The sequence below is a fragment of the Scophthalmus maximus genome, chromosome 3 (assembly GCF_022379125.1).
Source record: "Scophthalmus maximus strain ysfricsl-2021 chromosome 3, ASM2237912v1, whole genome shotgun sequence".
Lineage (NCBI taxonomy): Eukaryota > Metazoa > Chordata > Actinopteri > Pleuronectiformes > Scophthalmidae > Scophthalmus > Scophthalmus maximus.
The window spans coordinates 26,599,322-26,619,360 of NC_061517.1; the positions used below are offsets into that span (position 1 = coordinate 26,599,322).

General features: G+C 45.3%; 2 protein-coding genes across 6 annotated transcripts in view; one reads left to right on the forward strand and one right to left on the reverse strand.

Moving 5' to 3' along the window:
- Positions 1 to 20,039, forward strand: part of LOC118314126 (NACHT, LRR and PYD domains-containing protein 12) — a 593,122-nt gene that overhangs the window by 507,316 nt on the left and 65,767 nt on the right. The gene's annotated exons all lie outside the window — the stretch shown is intronic.
- Positions 5,839 to 16,748, reverse strand: pias2 (protein inhibitor of activated STAT, 2). Its single transcript, XM_035640352.2, has 14 exons — positions 16,654 to 16,748; positions 14,974 to 15,158; positions 14,474 to 14,561; positions 14,326 to 14,376; positions 12,870 to 12,960; positions 12,648 to 12,782; positions 12,436 to 12,541; positions 11,611 to 11,684; positions 11,088 to 11,248; positions 10,290 to 10,423; positions 9,929 to 10,112; positions 9,504 to 9,640; positions 9,381 to 9,418; positions 5,839 to 8,302 (listed from the first exon to the last, which is right to left on the reverse strand). The coding sequence occupies exons 1-14, from the start codon at positions 16,692 to 16,694 to the stop codon at positions 8,087 to 8,089; spliced, it is 1,641 nt and encodes a 546-aa protein (XP_035496245.1). The 5' UTR covers positions 16,695 to 16,748; the 3' UTR covers positions 5,839 to 8,086.

Here is a 20,039-nt window from a genome sequence, read left to right on the forward strand (position 1 = left end):
CGTCGCTGTGCTGACAGCTCACAACATGTCCCCAGTGAATCAGCTGATGTCAGAGGTCGTCGACACACCGGAGGGTCGCCCCGGCTCTGTTAGAGAGTTCTTCGCCAAGTGATCGGACTATGCACTTCATCATCATCATCATCATCATCATCATCATCATCATTCTTAACCTGTTCGTGTTTCTTGTCTGTTGTGTGACAACGTGAGCTGGAGATGATCATTCACGTTTCCACATCATCCCGGTTGATTCCTGCGAGTCCTTCGATATTCCTCACACTGGCTTCACGTTAGGTTCAGCACTCAGTTGGAGGTTTTGTCTGTGACAGACATCGGAGCACCTGAGCCGCGCCTCTACCTCACATCACAAGTCGGTTTAGGTTTGTCTTTTTTCATTTCTCATATCAGTCCTAAAAAGCCACTAAAGTGATCTTGTGAAAAGGACATTTGCTTGTCCTTTAAAAGTGAGGAAACGGAAAAGCTCCAGCTCAGCAGACGCACACGGTTCAGCCGGTGCGGTTTGTGCGAGTGCAGCATCAAGCAGGTGAAATGGGATAAAGATTGGTTAATTAACGCTGAGAATCCTCATGTAATTAGGAGCAGCCAAGATTAGTGGCCATCGATGGGGCGACAAGGATTTGCAATAGACTTATTATTGGGGCGGGCGGAATGTTACTTTATACTTCTGAATAAACAAAAACAAATTAGAGGAAGTCTTCCAATAATGGGTTATCTTGTCAGCGGCTGACAGAAATCCATGCCCCTGTAACACAGTGTTAATTTTATGCACCACTGACAAGCACGGCGCTGATCGATAACACTACTATAAAATAAGGTGAAGCATCCATCTGCGGTGAAGGTGTTGGCTCGCAGTCGTGAGCAGACGGACAGAAAAAATGTTTGGGGGAAATTGACCAGTCGCTCCACATGTAATGAAGTCTGAGCACATGTCCTGTTATGCTTCTCTACTATTCCCATCTACTATCCCTTGACCTCAGTGGGAAAGGTCATGAGGTCAAGGAAAGGTGTCAAGGAGGACTGATAGGACTTAGGAAAAGCCGACAGCTGCTCAGAGAATCCGACTCCACTCTCAGTAAACTACGTCGTCATGTGACGGAGGATGTTGTTGATGCGTCTGTCGTGGTGAAACTACACATTTCAGAAGATGGACTACAAAAACCTCAGCGGCTCCATCAGCATGTTTCAGTGTTTTACCACCGTGTGACATCAGATGTTATGATTCATATGTAACAGTAACTGACATCTGGATCATATTCACACTCTCCCTCTTCCGTCCGTGCATGGCGCGCCACGTTAAATATCGCCGCCGCAATGAATTGCTCCAGTGTGTCCTCTGCTGAAGGAGATGGGAAATGAAGCATTGAAGCTCCTTTCCTATGAGAATCTGAACAGCTCTTATCATGGTGCTGATCAAATACTTCCGGGTCACGTCAAGATTTAGGAAATTTCCTGAGACAATTTGACAATTCGACCTCACCCTAGTTGTCTTTTACCTTGATACCGAATACTGTGGCGTCCCGAGGGGCGTGGCTTACGGAGTTATGAGTTATGCCCGAGGGGTTCGTGGGTTCTTTTAGCATGTTCATTACAGTTCAGTTATTGTTTCTGTGTTCTTCGTGTTTTCTATGTTAGTTCTCATGGTTCTATAATGACCTCGGGGGCGAGGTGGTGGGATCCGTGTCCACCCCCCCTTCCGGATGTCGGGGAAGGGAAGTGACACGTGTGCGATGCTTCACATCCTGTGTGTCAAACTAAGAGTCACCTGAGGAAGAAAGCAGAGTTCATGATTACAAAGTAATCAAGTCAATTTAAATTCCCATAATCCCACTCATGTTCTCCTATGGGGGTTTTAAGAGGGAATATATGTATCCTTTAGATAATATATGTTCCGTATGTTGGCCTGCTATCGTGCATATTAAAGAAAGGCACAACCTTTTTTTATATAAAAAAATCTGTATTGATCGTGAGGACATGGTATCGGAGCGTTCGATTGAATCATGGATTTCTGTTTGTTTCAGTCGTTACCTTGACACCGTGGTTGACACAGCTTCACTTCATCATGGTCATGTCGGAGACGCCCCAGCCTCCATCCGTCAGATCAGGTTTCCTTTATCTGCTGGTGAGCTGCCGTTTGTGGTCGAGCTTGAGTCTCGGATCAAATTCAAAAGAGCCAAAAGCGACGAATGTTCAAAGGTAACGTGATAGTTCTCATCCACCGTCCGGAGGAGCTACAACTCCACACGCCACAGCTCTTGTGGGACAATACAGGCCTCTCATCGGGGAGACGTGCAGCCGCAGAAAACCTGCAACATGTTCCAATGAAAACTGTGGAGTTTAATTTATCACAGAGCTTCTGATCGAACTGCCAGACTCCCACCAACCGGTCGCAGCAGACGTCCCGCCCACATCCGAGTCTGCTTCTGCTACAAATACCTTCCTGTCAAGTGCTGCTCATTGTGGGAGCTGACCCAGGGGCTGGCGTCTGGAAGGGCAGTTTTCATCGAAACCTCACTCGCCGACACATTAGAACGTGTGCTAGTGGCAAAGTCAAGGGGCCTTTGCGTGTCGCGTCATTGCCAGCACGTCTCACAAACCTGGACAACACTACAGTAAGACGGACGAGGACAAATGAATTATTGCAATTATTTTTGATGGTGTCATTTAAACCAGCCGACAACCAAATTCACTCCCATTCGTCTCAAGAACTGGTCACCGCCGCGACCTCAACGACAGCCCTCTCGCTCCGCGGGGTCAGTGCCTGAGACTCAAACAGACAACAGGTATCAGCAGCTGCAGTCGTTTGCTGGAGTGTGGCCGCGGCGAGGTGATGAGCTTTGAGCACAAGTGTTTCTCTGACCTCTTCTGGTCGCGGTCACGCGTGTCCTCTGTGGCTCCGCTCGACGGTGACATCGCGGGTGAGATGAGAATTGCAGCCACACAGGAGAGGTCAGTGTGGCGGTGAAGAAGCTCCAGAGCTTCGGCAGCTCTCCCGGTCGTAGGTCTCGAGCTCGTCGCTACTCTGCAGCGTTCACGTTGTCGGGGAAACTCCGCTGGTTCCACCTGAAGCGGCTTCCTCCCCTGTCTCGTCAGCAGTGATGACCCCTGACCCTAAAGTGTCTGGCACCTAGGGTCAGGGGTCATCTGGACAACTGGACATTTCAACTGGACATTTCTCAGCGATTTCTTTTTCAATGCCTTGTTCCACATCAGTAATCTGCTCTGTGACAGTTCTTCCTCAAGACAAACTCGCCCTGACTGGTTCCAGCCGCTCCACATTCTGCCTCTGGGTGAGTTTCAGCTTCTCAGCCGTCTGCCGGCAGAACGTGGTCTCTGTCAGAACGGGCTCTGGTGAAAGCCGCTCCGGGGGAAAGTGGCCACTGAGTCCTGCTGCCAGTGGCAATGTGGAGGGACGACAGAGAGGTCATGGTCCTATTTGTGTGTCATGGCCGCGATACAACAGACACACCAGTCGGTAGAGTTTTGCTTGTTTACTGCAAGGGACACATTACATCACATTCATTGAGCTGACGCTTTTGTCCAAAGCAAATTACAATAAGTGCAAGAATCAAGTATTAACACAATATAGTCTTATTACTGTAAGAGGAGTAAAATCTGCGAGTCCCAGGCCTGGAAACTGGGAATATGGTAAATAAGAGGGTTAGGGTGTTTTATGTGGAGCATAAAGATGACATATAAAGGAATCTTGAAGTACCTGGAGTGGCCGGGAGCCGGTTGGAGGGAACTCCAAGACACACGTTTCAGTTTTGACGAGCTACGTCAGTAGTTTGGACACTGAAATGAAACCCATCCTGTGGGCGGCTTCTACCTTTCACTGCAGAGAGAAGCACATGTGGCAAAGTGATGGAGAAATTCTCTAAACAAATTGGCGAGAAGAACTCCTCCGATATCATTGTTTCGTGAAAGACTCCCCCGGGTTGCGCTTCATATATAGTCCCAGATAGCTCGGTGTGATTTCCTCTTTTGGATTCTCGCGGCCAAAATCAATTGATTCCTGTAAAGGATGGAGGCCGACGAACAGTGTGAGCGATGACCATTACAGCACAGCGCAGGACAGCAGGCCACAAATACCTGAACAAATCTGACATGGACACAGAGAACCACCACACCGTCATGCCACACAGTTTAAGTGAAGAGGGAAATCTTGCCTAACTGGTTTGATTCCTAACTTTTCACTTAGCAGAGGCCGAGTGGGTAACGAGGCTCCCAGACAGACGGGGGAGGAAAGCTCCCCGAGGTGCTCCCTCCACCTAACAAGCCTCACGTCCGCCTCACTGGCGCCAACAGCTGCTGCTTCATTCCACCAATAATTGGGGATCTCGCCCGTCCGCTGCCAGTCAGAACTGCGCTGCACTTAATAAAGGCTCCTTGTTGTTGTTCGGGCCTGCGCGGGTGTGTGACCCCGTTTCCTTCTGTCTCTGTGAGAACCAATTAGAAGGCGCGGAGAGACTTGTTGTTGTATCTGATCCAAATAAGGGCGTTTCGGCTGATCCGCACTTCTTCAACGTGCTCCTGTAGGACTCGGCTCAAAGGTCGCGCTCATCAAAAGATGATGTAAAAAAAAATAGCAGGGTAAAATGTGCATTTACAGTGTAAATAAAAAGTTGCTAAAATACCCTGACCTGTACAAAAGCAGCACGTGGACAGGCCAAGTGTCTCCTCTCACATCTCACTATGACTCGTATGTTCTCCTGATTCCGGTTTCCAAATCTCTCCCAGATTCCACAGAGGGTTTTGATGGTGTGCACCCTATGGAGCTGCCTGTCCTTCCAAATGGCAAATATGGCCGACACGCTGTAACTGACAGGGACCTCTAGCAGCAATTATGACGTCGGTCAGTGGTAAAGAACAAGTAGTGAGACGTTGTGTCGCAGGACGGACGTCAGAGTGGTGGTTTATAAGTGGGGGAGCAATTCATGTTTCCTGTGATGAAGGAAAATAAATATGATAGTAGAGGTGTTCCCTCCTGGCCTCATGCCCATGACCTCGCGGTCCGGCTGAAGGAAACACACACACGCCTGTTACATGTCTCCCATGAGCATCGTGGCACCTGTCATGGCATGTTGAGGACTTTTCACCACTCCAGTGAGCTACCAGTGTTCTCACCCCCAACGACAGAACCCTCCTCCTCACCTGTAAATCCCCCCACTACCTACTGCACCTCCTCCATCGCCACACCTGCTCTCCAGCCGTGGTGCGTCACTGACTGAGGTCATACCACCACCCTGTGGAGGAGGAGAGGAGTCGTCCTCGATCCACTCCGGGCTCGATGGCTCCTCATGACGTGAACTCAGACATGTTACCCCCCCCCCCCGAGTTGCCCCCTTTACTTTCTCTATCAAAGGGTATAAATATCCTGTGGCCTCACATTCCACATGGACCAGTAGAATTTATTTCTAGCTCCAGTTCTTTTTCCCAATTCGGACAGTTTTCTTTTATTCCATCCCTGTTTGTTCATCAATGATGATGATAAAAGATATATTTTTTTACACAAATCAAATGTGATTTTTCTAAATAACAGAAGAATGACGAATGATTGTGATGAATTAACGACGGGCTGGGATAAAGGTTTCATACTTTGAAAGTACTTAATATTACCAAATGCGTCTTATTTTTCACCTTCATTAAGAACTTTTCACACGAGACATTCTAAAAGGTTTGGTTGGGTACGAGCCAAACGTGAAGCTGATCAATCGCGCACTCCGTCCACTGACCCCCTGAGGTCGACCCCTGGGTCAAACAGACACGACCTGGGAGAAACAACACCCACAAGACCTACAAGAGCAACAGACTGCAACTAAATACAAAAAAGAAAACGTTTAATCATAAAAAAAAAAACATGGTACAGCAATTCAAAAAAATGCCTCAGGCTCACAGATACAGGAAAACAATTAAAGTGTTGTGATGAACCATAATCTGTAATAATCATGAGAAGGTTTCAGGGTCTGTTGAGACGGTGTCAGAGGAGAAACGTCCAAATGAGCTGGATTGACTCTCAGTTTCTACAAGGAATGAAGAATGAATAAAACATCATCAGCACCAGCATCTGCCCGCAGGCGACCAGTGTCAACTGACCTCTGCAGATTTTTCTGAATTATCATTTTTCTACGAATGGAGTAAAGGTGCAAAGGTCAAAATAATGTTATGTTACGTTTTCTTGGATTTTTCCCTACACGGTAATCTAGTGACAGTTTTACTGAGGGTGTTGAAATGTCGTGTTTCAATACTCGGAGACAAATTTCTGTTTACATGAAGCCAAACTATTCCCGTAACTGTCGACCTCTTTCCTTTCACTTAACATGTAAACTTACGAAGCATCAACACTTTTTGCCACGATGCTCGGACAAAACGGATATTAACTCTTTACACCGTCACGCCGTCTGTTTGTACAGGCGGCGGTTCACGACGCTGAGCGTGTGGAGCACAGAGGAGCGGAGTGGGGGTTCCCTGAGATCCAGCTCCTGAGAGCAGGAGAGTCCACATGAACGGTGAGATCCTGATCACGTCGTCACGTAGCTGCTGCTCGCTGTCAGGCAAGGACTCAAAATGTGGGCGTTATGTCGGAGCATTAGAGACAGAGAGGTCAGAGGTCAGAGTCCAGAAGAAGCACAGAGTTGACGTTTGGCAGCATCAACTTCCCACTTTTTATGATCTCAAAATCCTCCGGAGCATCCGACGCAAACCGTTCAATAGATGGGGAATAACGTCTTTGTGTTAATGTGCTCGGTCTAGTTTAGCAATAGCACAGTTAGCCGGGGGGAGACGGCAGCACATGATTCCCCCGTTAAACCACAAGCATTTTTGATGAAGGAAGGAGCACGTTCAATATCGAGCTTTACAGACTGACGTGCTGTACTTCTGATGGCTACTAAGGGGGAAGTTGTGCCCGCGGTGCTCGGGGACATGGATGCTGAGATCGAAGTCACTGTCAGCGTCTGGAAGCCACAGAGGGGGAAAGATGAGACTGTTGAAAAAACATTTTCAACAGACAAAACACAGTTCTGACAAAAAATATCAACTAAAAAATATGACTAAAACGACAATACATTAACTTTCTATTCAACAAAAAAAACTTCTTTGGCCTCCACCATTTTATGAAAATGTTAGTAAAGACAACTCATGAACGAAGCTTTCAGGAAACTGAGTGACGAGGTTGTGAAGGCAACATTAAAACACAAAGAACAGTAGTAGAGTGATATGGACCATCTGAACGACACGTACAACTCCGTCTAACCTAGTACTTGTTAAATTATTATTGCTCTGTCTAAATTACAAGGGAACAATTTAGTCATTTCATTGGTGCGACATCGAAGCTGTCGTGTAACGCGCTCCGTCCGGGTGCCGAGCCTTCCACATGTCCATCAGTGTGAGGGAAAGGCAAAACGAGGCTTCACAAAGACAGTAGATACAGTAAAAAAGAGAAAGCCTCGTCCACGGTGTGCGAGGAGGTCAGACACCTCCGCGGTCATCAGTCTGTTTATCAGTTTCACGGAGGGACTTCCTTCCTCCTTCCAACCGTTCGTTCACATGCAGGGATGTTGTGTGGAACAAGCTCCTGCTGCGGGTCCGAGCTCGTCGCCCTCCGTCCTGACTCGAGGACAGTTCAGCTCCACCAGGAACCACAACAGACTCACGTCAGATGTACAGGTTCGTGCGAGCAGACAAATTGGTACAAATGAACAGTTAATGGCGACCTCTGCAGACGGGTTGGAACAGTGTTGCTGTACGGATGGCCAGAAGACTGGTTGTATAGAAATACACAGAATCTGCTGAAGTACGTTTCGATCCAACGTGATTAATCGTATGACAACTAAGTCTTGAGGACTTGCTGTTTCTTTTAGCCAACACACCATTTATCATCAAACCATTGACAGCAGGATGGAAACCCAAAGGACAAAAAGAAAAATGCATGGTGAAAACGCCGAGGCCATGAAAGTGATCATGAGTACCAATTTAGGTGCTTTGTGCGTGAACACGTGATTCATCGCGTGTTACGTCCAGAATAAAAAAGGCCACAAGAAAAGGCCTGAAAGGTCCCGTGAGCCGCGGCTCAGTCCAGTGAAATGATATCTGATATGCCACCGTCCGTCCCGCCTCCAGCTCCCCCTCCTCCCGTGATGACCCGGGTCTCGTGAATGGAGCCGGCGGCGTGGGCGCTGGTGTCGTAGTGGCTGCTGGAGGAGACAAGGGCGGAGCTGGTGCTGGCGGCAGCAGCGCTCTGCATGCTGCTGGTCAGGTTGTCCAGGAACATCTGAGGCCGGTAATGCTGAGCAGGAAAAGACAGACCGATGAGGATCAACTCAACACGTCCCGATGCAGTGTGGTCATTCTCTTCACATCGCAACGTCCCCCCATGCACCTTCTACAATCCTCATCTTCAAAATTTATTGTGGAACAAAATTTTTAAAAGGTGGCGAAGGACTGCTGATATTTGAACTTCAGTAGAAGCTTCAACTCTCTTTGCCACAGTCGTACTGACTGGTGGGACGACCCGGAGGAACCTTAGTGGGCCAGTGGACCACCAAGCTCTTCACTGGCCCTCACTTTCCAGATGTACATGATGGTGCCATACTTGGTCTGATTCATTCTCATCTACAGATGTACATTCTTCTAAAATGTACAGAAAACTATTCCCACTAACTGTCCCTGGAGTCCGAATGAATCTGGGGAAAAGGGGCCTTTAAGTTCACCGCTCCCTCGGCCTGGAACGACTCGCAAAAAGACCGTAAGCTCCAGGAACTGGTCTCATTGGACACTTTTAAAGAATTCTTAAATGACCTAGAAGAAGACGCTACTGGCTGTAAACACTTTGACTTTTTAATCTCAACGTCATTTTTTTACTCCTGGTTAAATAAAGGTTATGATAATAATTACGATAATAAAGACTAAACAAAATTGAAAAGGAATGTGACAGAATTGGGGGGGGGGGGGGCCGTCCCACGCGGAGCAGGTTCCTGATGTGATCTAGCAAACAGGTTAGGGCTGCAGTTATTTTCATAATCGATTAATCTGTTGATTATTTTCTCAATTAATCGATTAGTTGTTTGGTCCATAGAATGTCATAAAATGTTGAAAAATTAAGATCGTGTTTCCCGAACCCCAAGATGATATTTGTTTTTTTCCCACACCACAAAGATATTCAGTTCACTGTCACAGAGGAGCAAAGAAACCAGAATATATTGACATCGAAGAAGCTTTTTTTTTCCATAAAAACTACTTGAACTGATTAATCGATTATTAAAATAGTTGGGAATTAATGTAGTTGTCGATTACGAATCGATTACCTGTTGCAGCTCTAAAAGAGTTAAAGTGGCTTTTAACAGGCACCAAGGGAGCGAGCATACCTGAGGATCTGCTTGAATTAAGGAAAACAAATCCAGACCTAAAAGTAAGAAACAGAAAAAGAGTTCATTAACAGTGCTGCTTGTTATTGATAATGCAAACGGTCATAGTGCCAGCGGACTCACTCTGCATGTCTGTGGGGATAGAGGCCAGGGTGGATGCATGGAAGGGGACTGCGTAGTCTGCGAGCGTCGAAGTCAGGTACGTGGGGTCCAGGGCCTGGACACTTGGCATCCGCACACTGGGCTGGTATGTCAACACTCTGCAGACGAGACAGACAAACTGATGCTTTAGGTCCAAAAGTGAGCCGCGTGCTCCAGATCTCACCCTGTTGTCAGATATACATTATGCCAAATTCCAAACATGGATGGAATTAGCTCTAACGAAGTTCTATTGACCGTGTCTTATATTTTTTATCCAGGAAAAGTTATTTCGCAATAATTATCTTTATCGTTTTATGGCCCAGCCCAACTGCCAAGTATTGGTGATATTGTAGACTAAAACATGCAAATATGTCTCTGTGTGTTCTGTTGGTACACGCAGAACTTACCCCTTCGCATGCATCTCCTCAGTCTTGGAAATGTAAACGCAGCTTTTCTTTAGTGGGGGGTCTGAGTCCTCTTCGTCGGAGGAGGAGGACGAGGAGCTCTCCAGGGTAAGATCGATCACATCGGCCTTCTTGGTGGAGCTGGGCTCGGCGGAATGGGGGACCAATAAGGACTGGCGCAAAGGAGCTGAGGTGAAAAGACAAAGGCTGGTGTCATTCTAGATTCGTCTGATTGTCAATAACTCCCACGAAATGACCCAATCCCATGTGTTTTAATTGTTTTTGGACAACAATCAAGATTTATGGGGATTATTCCGCAAAAAATCATTGTTAATTAAAAACTGTATCAGGATAATGAACTTACTCTCAATTTTTGGAACGGATTGAGACGGGACTTTGACCGCCTCTTTCTTTGGTCTCATCGGACACCACGTTCCATCCTCCTGAAACTTGATCTCATCCACATCGGAGCAGTCGTTCAGGATTTCCAAGAATAAACTGGACAGAGAATAAAACACCACTATACAATAATCAGGATTTCCAAGAATAAACTGGACAGAGAATAAAACACCACTATACAATAATCATGGAATAAACCATACTTACCTCCTTCAAACAGCCAAATGTATAAAAATAAAGGTCTTTTTAAGTTGTACACAATCTGGTAACAGTATGAAACAGTGCACATATCATTAATTTAGGAATGAATAATCCCTTTAAACACTGTAAATGTGCAGCCACAGTTCAGAAAAATAGAATAACTTTAGTCTGTATCTTTCACAGTAAGAGTTCACAATATGCTTCACGACGCCGTTTTTACGCCAAATTGCTCACATTTTTGCTACCTTTGGCTGAAGCTACACTACCGGAAATCACAGAACATGCCAGTGGCAGTACAGCGCATGTGCCGTTTTGGAGCAGCGAAGAAAATTGATTTCAGAGGGAAAAAAATTGCAGTTTTATCTTGGTGAAGCTAAGATACTTTGAAGACGTGGTATCCATCACTGCCACACAACCCTTAGTTAAATGTCGAAACAGTTTGAAAGTTTAAAGACAACGCGGCACCAGACTAAGTGACGAATCTACCAAAACCTGTCCAAATGCCTCAGCAACAAGTGTGAGGTCGTGTCAAGTGTAAAGAGCCTGAATTAATGGAACTCACCCATCAATGATGAGACTCTCGTACGCAGCCTTCTTGTCACACACAGGACAGATCCAGGTGGGTTTCTTCTCGTTCATCTGGAGGTAGAGGGCCGCGTCGAAGCACTGCAGGTGGGAGCACGTCACCGCCCGGCAAGGCACCGTCAGTCGCATCTTACCCAGCTGAGGACAGCACACACGAAAAAGAAGTTTCAGGCAGTCATTGAAACTGCAAAGGATTTTCATGCAAGTATTAAAAACAAATCCCTGTATTCATGTTAGTTTGACCAATTACTTCAGGGACTATGTATAAAAATGTCTGTAAAACCAAACTGGTTTGAGAATTATTTCTGTTTAACACCTTGAATTTAAGTCCATGCTCTATACATCATGTATATAGACTTTAGTATATACAACGCACAATGATGCATCGCCCCTCCGACGCCCTTTATTTATTGTCGGGTTTTTTTGTGCAGATATATGAGAATCAGTTTGCATCCAAAGTTGCTATAATCACACAAACAGTCTACACAGGAGACATTTACCGGACACATGAGTGAGACTCGGAGGCTTGTTGTAGCGACCTCACTGTCTGGATCTGCCGTCAGCTTCTCTTTAACTGGAACACAGAGCAGGAGACGCGTGAAAGAGAAGATAATATACATTAATAAAATGGGTATAACATTAACCCCCAAAAAATAACTACACAAAATGAAAACAGAAAATAACTACTATCAACTGTAGTCTCTCAGACTGCAGCTGCTCCTGGTCCCAGTCTTAGGACTCAGTCAACTTTCTGCAGTAACCTGCTTTCACTGCTGTCATGTTAAGTGTGAAGTGCAAAGATAAAAATATAAGTTATTATTATTGCCTGTATGCTAGAAAATAGGTTCGCATATATGAGGTAAGGAATTAGTGGAAACTGATTTCCTCAGGTAGGTTTCCTCTGGAGAGGAATGCTTTTGTGACTTCTAATTAACTTACACATGGGTATGAACATAACAAAGATCTTGGACAAGGAAAGTGTCACTGGGACGTCCCATGTGTGTCCCTATATGTTGAACATCAGACACATTCACTCTGACTACAGAGACTATAGGGGCACAGCGAGCGTGCGCAGTGCAAAAAACAAAGGTATTCTATTTACAATTATATGTGACACAGAGGAGCATCAAATGATCACATTTAAGAGGCTCGGTCCAGCAAATTGTGCCAATTGTACGGGTGCATGTCACAAAATTAGAATATGGTGATAATTTGAGACTTAGATCAGACTAATCAACTGATCAAATAATCATGAGTACCAGTGAAAACCTCGACTCCAATGTGACGAGCTCAATCTCAAGCTGTAGGAAACCCTGTGTATTTACTCAGTGCTCTGGAGTGGTCTGGGTTTCTGATGCCCTTCATCCGCAGCCTCTGCAGCAGCAGTGGTGATGTCAGCTGTCTCACCAGGTACACAGACATAGAATAGGTCTGAAAAATCATATGATCAACAAGCTTAACAGAAAGGTCCACTGTTGTCAAGCACAGAAAAAAGAGAAGAAGGTGAAAAGAGTTCCGACTTGGATTCTGTTCTTACTTTTCCAATCTCAGGAGCCCATGTCACTGAAATCTGATTGGGCACTGCAGAGGAGAGTCGGACGAGCGAGGTGATGTTCAAAGGCCTTCCCGGTCTCTTCTGTTCCACACCGTTTTTGGGCGGTGGTGCGTAACCCTACGGGAACAAAGCGCTTTGTTCACAGCAGAAAACATCAGGTGGATTGTTTTTTTATTGGAACTGCATGAAAGACAAATCACTTACTGGCAAAGGAAACAGTTTCCCATTGACCTTTATACAAAGACTGTTGGGGTAATTATCCTCTTGAGGGCAACTCGTCTCCGACAAGCAAAACCTGACAACACACAGAAACATTCAGGGATATGAATATTTAAGTGACATGAGTTGAAATAGGATGAATGTTGTACTGCATGTGACCTGTTGTGTGAAGCACTGAGTGGTTAAAACTTTTAAACTATATAATACATTCAATTTAGTAACAGTGCATGTTGCTCGTTTTTAGTAAACCCGTGATTGCATCAGACGACACTGGCCGAGCCCGACCCATATGGATTTTGTGGGGCTGAAATCGATCCCGATATTAAATGGACTGAATTTCATACACTTTTTCTAGTCTTATTGACCGACCACCTAAAGCGCTTTACAGCAGAAGTGACACCCAACCCCCAAACATTCAGATAGCTCTTCTTTGTGCAGCACTTTTTCTATCACTCAGTTTCTTTAGGGTTGATTGTCTTGCCCAAGGAAATTGGACTGGACTGGAGGAGCAAGGGATCTAACTAGAGCTGCAACAGTTAATCGAGTATTCAACTACTAAATTAATCAGCAACTATTTTAGTGATCGATTAATTGGTTCAAGCAGTTTTTATGGGGGGAAAAGGGCAAAGTTCTCTGATTTCAGCTTCTTAAATGTGAATATTTTCTGGTTTCCCATTTTAATGAGGTTTTATGTACCTAACAACTAAATCGATTAATCGAGAAAATAATCGACAGATTAATCGATAAGGATAACAATAGTTAGTTGCAGCCCTAGATCAGACAATCAACCCTCTGGTTCGTGGACCTCCTACCTCCTACCTCCTGCCCCACAGGCGCCCAGGTATTTTGTTCGGGAATTTAAAAAATCCAACACATCAGCCGATATAGAGCCCCATTTCACCTTTGAATTTCTGTAAAGAACCTGGAACTGTTCACTTCGAGGGGTCAAACAGCAGAACAATTCTGTATTACCTGAACCACAGTACTGTGGTTGTGTGAAACAAGTCACCTAGAGACTGAAGAGCAAATAGTTGAAACTATCACTTTCCTACATGTTTGTTGAACATGTGGTTTGATTAAGTGGCTTTTTACGGGCCACAAATATAATCAGTCTTTCAGTTCATACGTGTATGTATGTGAGAGATTATGTGTCCTTTCAGTTTAAATGTAGTCCAGTTCAGGTCATGACAGTATGTGGTTGTGTTCGATGGAGAGGATGAAAGTGTCCAAGGAGGGAGAAGAAGATGGAAGACGGGTGATAGGAGGCAGGGATATAGTGGCAGCCTGCAGAGTTAAGATTGGAGACTGTTATATATATACACGTCTTGGGAATTTTTATTCTGCAATATCAGTATTGGCCCCAAAGAACACCTATCAGATGGCTCTCATTCTGAGATACAGAGACAAGAATGAGTTTCTGTGTTCCTCTGACCATTCTCACCTCAGTTGAATTTGAACCATGTAGTCCCTTCTGCCCCCTGGTAGAAAGTCCCTGTAAACAAACCAGATTCGCCACTTTATCAGCAACATGTTGTTATTTACATCACACACAGGAACTGAGGACTAACTGAGCTATCAATCCGTCCTACCGGGATATGCACACTTCTCGAACTTGTTGTGGTGTCAAGGCAAAGATGAAATATTTTTCTTGGTGGTACCTCTGTGCAGTACTCGCTCCTGAGAACACACAAGTGATGACTGTTGGTTAATGGAATTGTAAAAGGATCTGAAGTTAACCTTCAGTCAAATAGTACCAGGGTACAAAACACACATATACAAAGTGTGTTTATATTCTGTATTTATTTTCAGGCTGTAAATCTGGATTTTTTTCAGTCACAATTACAACTTTGAGGGGGGCGTGAAAGCCATTCACAAGTAAGTACTTAGGTGACCACAAAGCCATTTCCTGGGTGGTTGTATTAACAACATTAAACACATTTGAAATGTTTTCACTGTTAAAGTAACAGCTTGTAAAACATGACGTTTTGTTGCAATGGTCACAAACAGAAAAAATCCAAGTCACGGCGGCAAAATCTTGAGATATCCCGTGTTATCCTTAGAACCAAAGGAGAAAGAAAAGAGCACAGACCCAGACTTGAAGGCTTGATGAGGATGTCCAGCACGTCGTAGAAGGGCAGGGGCTTCATCTGCACATCGGGGTGCACAGGGGGGATGAGAGGCGCCGGCTGCTGGAGATTCATGCTGCTTTCGGTGTCGTGCCACACAGATGTTTCGCTGGTCAACAGGATGAAGTCGGTTTCACAAGACTGACTCCTGCCGACAGAGACGGACGTGTTATTCACTACAGTTATTCCTCTCCGAACAGAAAGCAGTGGTGAGACTCTGAGGGTGCAACCATGTCACTTTGATCCTGGTGTAATACAGGAAATACAGCTCCTTGATTTTCATGTGCGCAGCTTGAGTTATCTGCAAAGTCCACATGATAGTCTTGTGTTTACAACAACTTCTGTTAGGGTTATGGTTAGGTAACCCCCCCCAAAAAAAACACTAACACCTGAAGCTCAGACACTCCCAGATGTGATACTACGCACTGGAATACAAGGAACAGGTAAAGCCAAAACACGCTGCGCGAGCTGAGCACCAACACCAGCAAACATCATCATCAATCCAAACAGCAACACATGATACAAGTCAGAGAGGCAGTTTCTACTTATGAACACGTGCCATTGTTTGGGAATAGCCGTCAGCTTGTTCTGCTCCTTATATACAAGATACTTTCTTTAAATGGTCAGGGCTGCGACGACAGCGTTATCGATTACGCAAATTCGTCGAATGTGTCGACGGTGCACCGCGCCGTTTACGTTCATCACAACAAAAGTGGATTTTTAACACGTCCTAAATTCACCTGTGTCATATAACACCCACACCCACACACAGACGAAGCACGGTGGACGGCAGCCAACGGTCCAACGTGACGGGCAGTTAACAGCGACCTGGAGGTCCGAGAAGACGCTTGTGGGGTTGACACAAAGGCGCCGACTACCGACTGACGGCATTCTGGGAACAAGACTCGGCTGAGGACGAGAGGAGAGACACTCTACGACAGGATAATGATCCTGAGCACAACTCAAAATCCACAATGGAATCATGATCTCGACAGGCTCAAGCTGCATGATTTGCCACAGCTGTCACAGTCCCCCAGTGAAGACCCTGGTCACATACCACCCCTGCTGTGAACGTGCAGCAACTAACTTGCTTGTGATTGGCCGGTGAGCACCACCGGGGACATGGGGTCGCAGGGTCGTGACGTGCCATCCTCTCGGTCGTGCAGCATTCGGCCGAATGTGATCAGAAAGTCGAGCCCTGTGCTCCTCAGAACCTCCACCGGCAGTCACGCCATCCATCAACAGCAGTCACCCGCCGGTTCCCATGGCAGCCACACATGCCCATCGCACCACAACACCGCCTCCAGAGAAGGGCAGGGGTTTTCAACAACGGTGTTCTGGAGCAGTGCGCCTGGCACAGACGCGTTATCGTCGCGTTACTTAGAGTCAGCATCTCTACGTGTCACAGGAAGAGACACAGTGTTCTCAGCGGAGGCAAACCAGTATCACTCGCAACCTGTTAGCATTGAAGCTAACCACCGAAGCGTACACGACCGGGTGTTAGAGAGCCTCTTCCAGCCGAGCAGTGCCCCGCCCCGGCCACCCGCCCCCCCGCCACGCCACCAGCTCGTTCACTGGACGTTTTCGGTTCGTGTTGCAATGTGACCCGAGTCAATAACCATCAGTGTTTCCTCTTCGCCTACCCGAAAGTCTTCATCCGTCGCCATCTTGTCGTTCCCGTCATCCCGCCCAGCCAGCGTGACCACTTCCCGGTGACGTCGCAGCTGGGGCCGTGCACTTCCGGTAGCCTCGTGGGCGTATTTAAAGAACCTGGATGTGGAATGGAAAATGGCGGCGCAGCCGGAGCTGAGCCCTGGTGGCACTTTACGGATGTTGTATTACAAAATATACAATATCTATCCTGTCCAATATCTTGCATGTACAGTGTGTGGGCTGAAGTACATCAAATATAATTTGGGTTCATCATGGATTGATAAAAGGAAAAGTTACGTATTCATGACATGAGATTTATATGCAATGTGTAAGCTAATGTTAAAGTTCTGACGGGATAATTGGCTTATTGGATGAAGGTATAGTTTAGCAGATATCACAATATCATCGGACTTTCATTTGCAAATTAATTGAAGGCTACATGGTGACTGTTGACTCATGTTTAGAACATTTCCAAAATACTTGCAGAACCACATATTTTCGTGAAAAACATAAAAGTCCCAGATATTTTAATTGAAATAGAAATCAAAGTGGACGTATATATATATATATACACTGAACAAAATTATAAACGCAACACTTGTTTTTGCCCCCATTTTTCATGAGCTGAACTCGAAGATCTAAGACTTTTTCTATGTACACAAAAGGCTTATTCCTCTCAAATATTGTTCACAATCTGTCTAAATCTGTGTTAGTGAGCATGAGATAATCCATCCACCTCACAGGTGTGGCATATCAAGATACTGATAAGCCAGGATGGTTATTGCACAGGTGTGCCTTAGGCTGTCCACAATGAAAGGCCACTCTAAAATGTGCGGTTTTATCACAGCACAATACCACAGATGTTGCAAGTTTTGAGGGAGCGTGCAATTGGCATGCTGACTGCAGCAATGTCCACCAGAGCTGTTGCCCGTGAATTGAAAGTTCATTTCTCTACCATAAGCCGTCTCCAAAGGCGTTTCAGAGAATTTGGCAGTACAGCCAACCGGCCTCACAACCACAGACCACGTGTAACCACACCAGCCCAGGACCTCCATATCCAGCATCTTCACCTCCAACATTGTCTGAGACCAGCCACCCGGACAGCTGCTGCAACAATTGGTTTGCATAACCAAATAATTTCTGCACAAACTGTCAGAAACCGTTTCAGGGAAGCTCATCTGCACGCTCGTCGTCCTCAATCGGGGTCTCGACCTGACTGCAGTTCGTCATCGTAACCGACTTGAGTGGGCAAATGCTCACATTCGATGGCATCTGGCGCTTTGGGGAGTTGTTCTCTTCACGGATGAATCCCGGGTCAGGGCAGATGGCAGACAGCGTGTATGGCGTTGTGTGGGTGAGCGGTTTGCTGATGTCAACGATGTGGATCGAGTGGCCCATGGTGGCGGTGGGGTTATGGTATGGGCAGGCGTATGTTATGGACAACGAACACAGGTGCATTTTATTGATGGAATTTTGAATGCACAGAGATACAGTGACGAGATCCTGAGGCCCATTGTTGTGCCATTCATCCTCGACCATCACCTCATGTTACAGCATGATAATGCACGGCCCCATGTTGCAAGGATCTGTACACAATTCCTGGAAGCTGAAAACATCCCAGTTCTTGCATGGCCAGCATACTCACCGGACATGTCACCCATTGAGCATGTTTGGGATGCTCTGGATCAGTGTATACGACAGTGTGTTCCAGTACCTGCTGATATCCCGCAACTTCGCACAGCCATTGAAGAGGAGTGGACCAACATTCCACAGGCCACAATCAACAACCTGATCAACTCTATGCGAAGGAGATGTGTTGCACTGCGTGAGGCAAATGTGGTCACACCAGATACTGACTGGTTTTCGGACCCCCGAACCCCACCAATACAGTAAAAGGGCACATTTCAGAATGGCCTTTTATTGTGGCCAGCCTGAGGCACACCTGTGCAATATTCATGCTGTCTAATCAGCATCTTGATATGCCACACCTGTGAGGTGGATGGATTATCTCGTGCTCACTAACACAGATTTAGACAGATTTGTGAACAATATTTGAGAGAAATAAGCCTTTTGTGTACATAGAAAAAGTCTGAGATCTTTGAGTTTAGCTCGTGAAAAATGGGGGCAAAAACAAAAGTGTTGCGTTTATAATTTTGTTCAGTGTAGATAAATGAATGACAATGAGTGTCACTGAACATTTAGCACTGGCTTTACTGTATACACAAACAAAACTGGGGGACCAATCCGAGCTAATGAAAATTTCAAATGATCGGCCTGTGACGGTTCTCATGAGTACAGGGAGCTTTTGTCAGGGTATAATTATTTAGTTTTAACGATTTTTTTTAAATTAATGCAATTCATGCTTGAACTTCAGTGGCAAAGGACGAGACACAGCTGACACATAAAGCAAGCGACATACAAACTAATACAAACTAATAATACCCTCAAGCAAACTGTTAGTTGAACTGGTTGTTATAAAAAGAAATTGCCTAGTCATTACAGGGTTAACATGTCAACAGAAAAAAATGATTGAGTTTCAGAACAAAGGCAAACAAGTGACCAAAAATGTATGCGATGCAAAACGACAGAATCAAAATATCTTGATGTGTGAAAAAGAAGGGCTGCTTGCCAGTTGGCACATTAATTATTTTTGATGGCCTGAACATGTGTGAAGACCACACATGCGCAGTCTCATCCAAGTCCTCCTAGATTATTAAAACATAGGCTGTGATGTTTTTTCTTTTATATTTTCCATTATGAAGTAATGCCTTAATTCTTTGAGTTAGAAAACTGCGCCTCAAAATCTCAAAAAGAAAAATTGAAAGTTGCTAATCAACTAAAACAGGTTCACGTATTCAGTATTTCATTGTAAGTACTCAGGTGCATCTATTTTCCACCATAAAACTTTTGACACCACAGTCAGTCAGTGGAATATTGGAGTTACTTTTTATTCCACTACGCCATTGAAGATTTTACATACAAAACCATGAACCTCCTCTGTCAATTTCAATATTTGTCAATGATGACGCAGTAGCCCTGGCTACAGGTATGGATGATTCTGAAAGTGGCCATTCTGTATGCTATAATGAGCATTTAGATGTTTTATGTACTTTAAATAGCCTATGTTCTTCGTACACATAAAATGAATAAACGTAAAAAAAAAAAACAATCATTAATAAAATTTGAATTGCATGTTGAACCACCCTGTTTTGGGGCAGTGGTGGAGTTAAAGATAAACTAGAATTAGTCAGGTTAGTAGCTTAATATACAGTAGCTACAGTCATGACATAGGCTATCAAGACGTCTCTCCTGAATTAGCCCCGTCCAGCAAAGCTGAACAAGAATTTTGTCCAAAAATCCTCCATCACATATACCG

Coding starts and splice junctions, on each gene's coding strand:
- pias2 (XM_035640352.2), bottom strand. CDS start 16,694: ATGACGGGAACGACAAGATGGCGACGGATGAAGACTTTCGG. Junction 14,377..14,473: donor CGAGAAGTGTGCATATCCCG/GTAGGACGGATT, acceptor GTTTGTTTACAG/GGACTTTCTACCAGGGGGCA. Junction 8,303..9,380: donor TAATTCAAGCAGATCCTCAG/GTATGCTCGCTC, acceptor TTTCCTGCTCAG/CATTACCGGCCTCAGATGTT.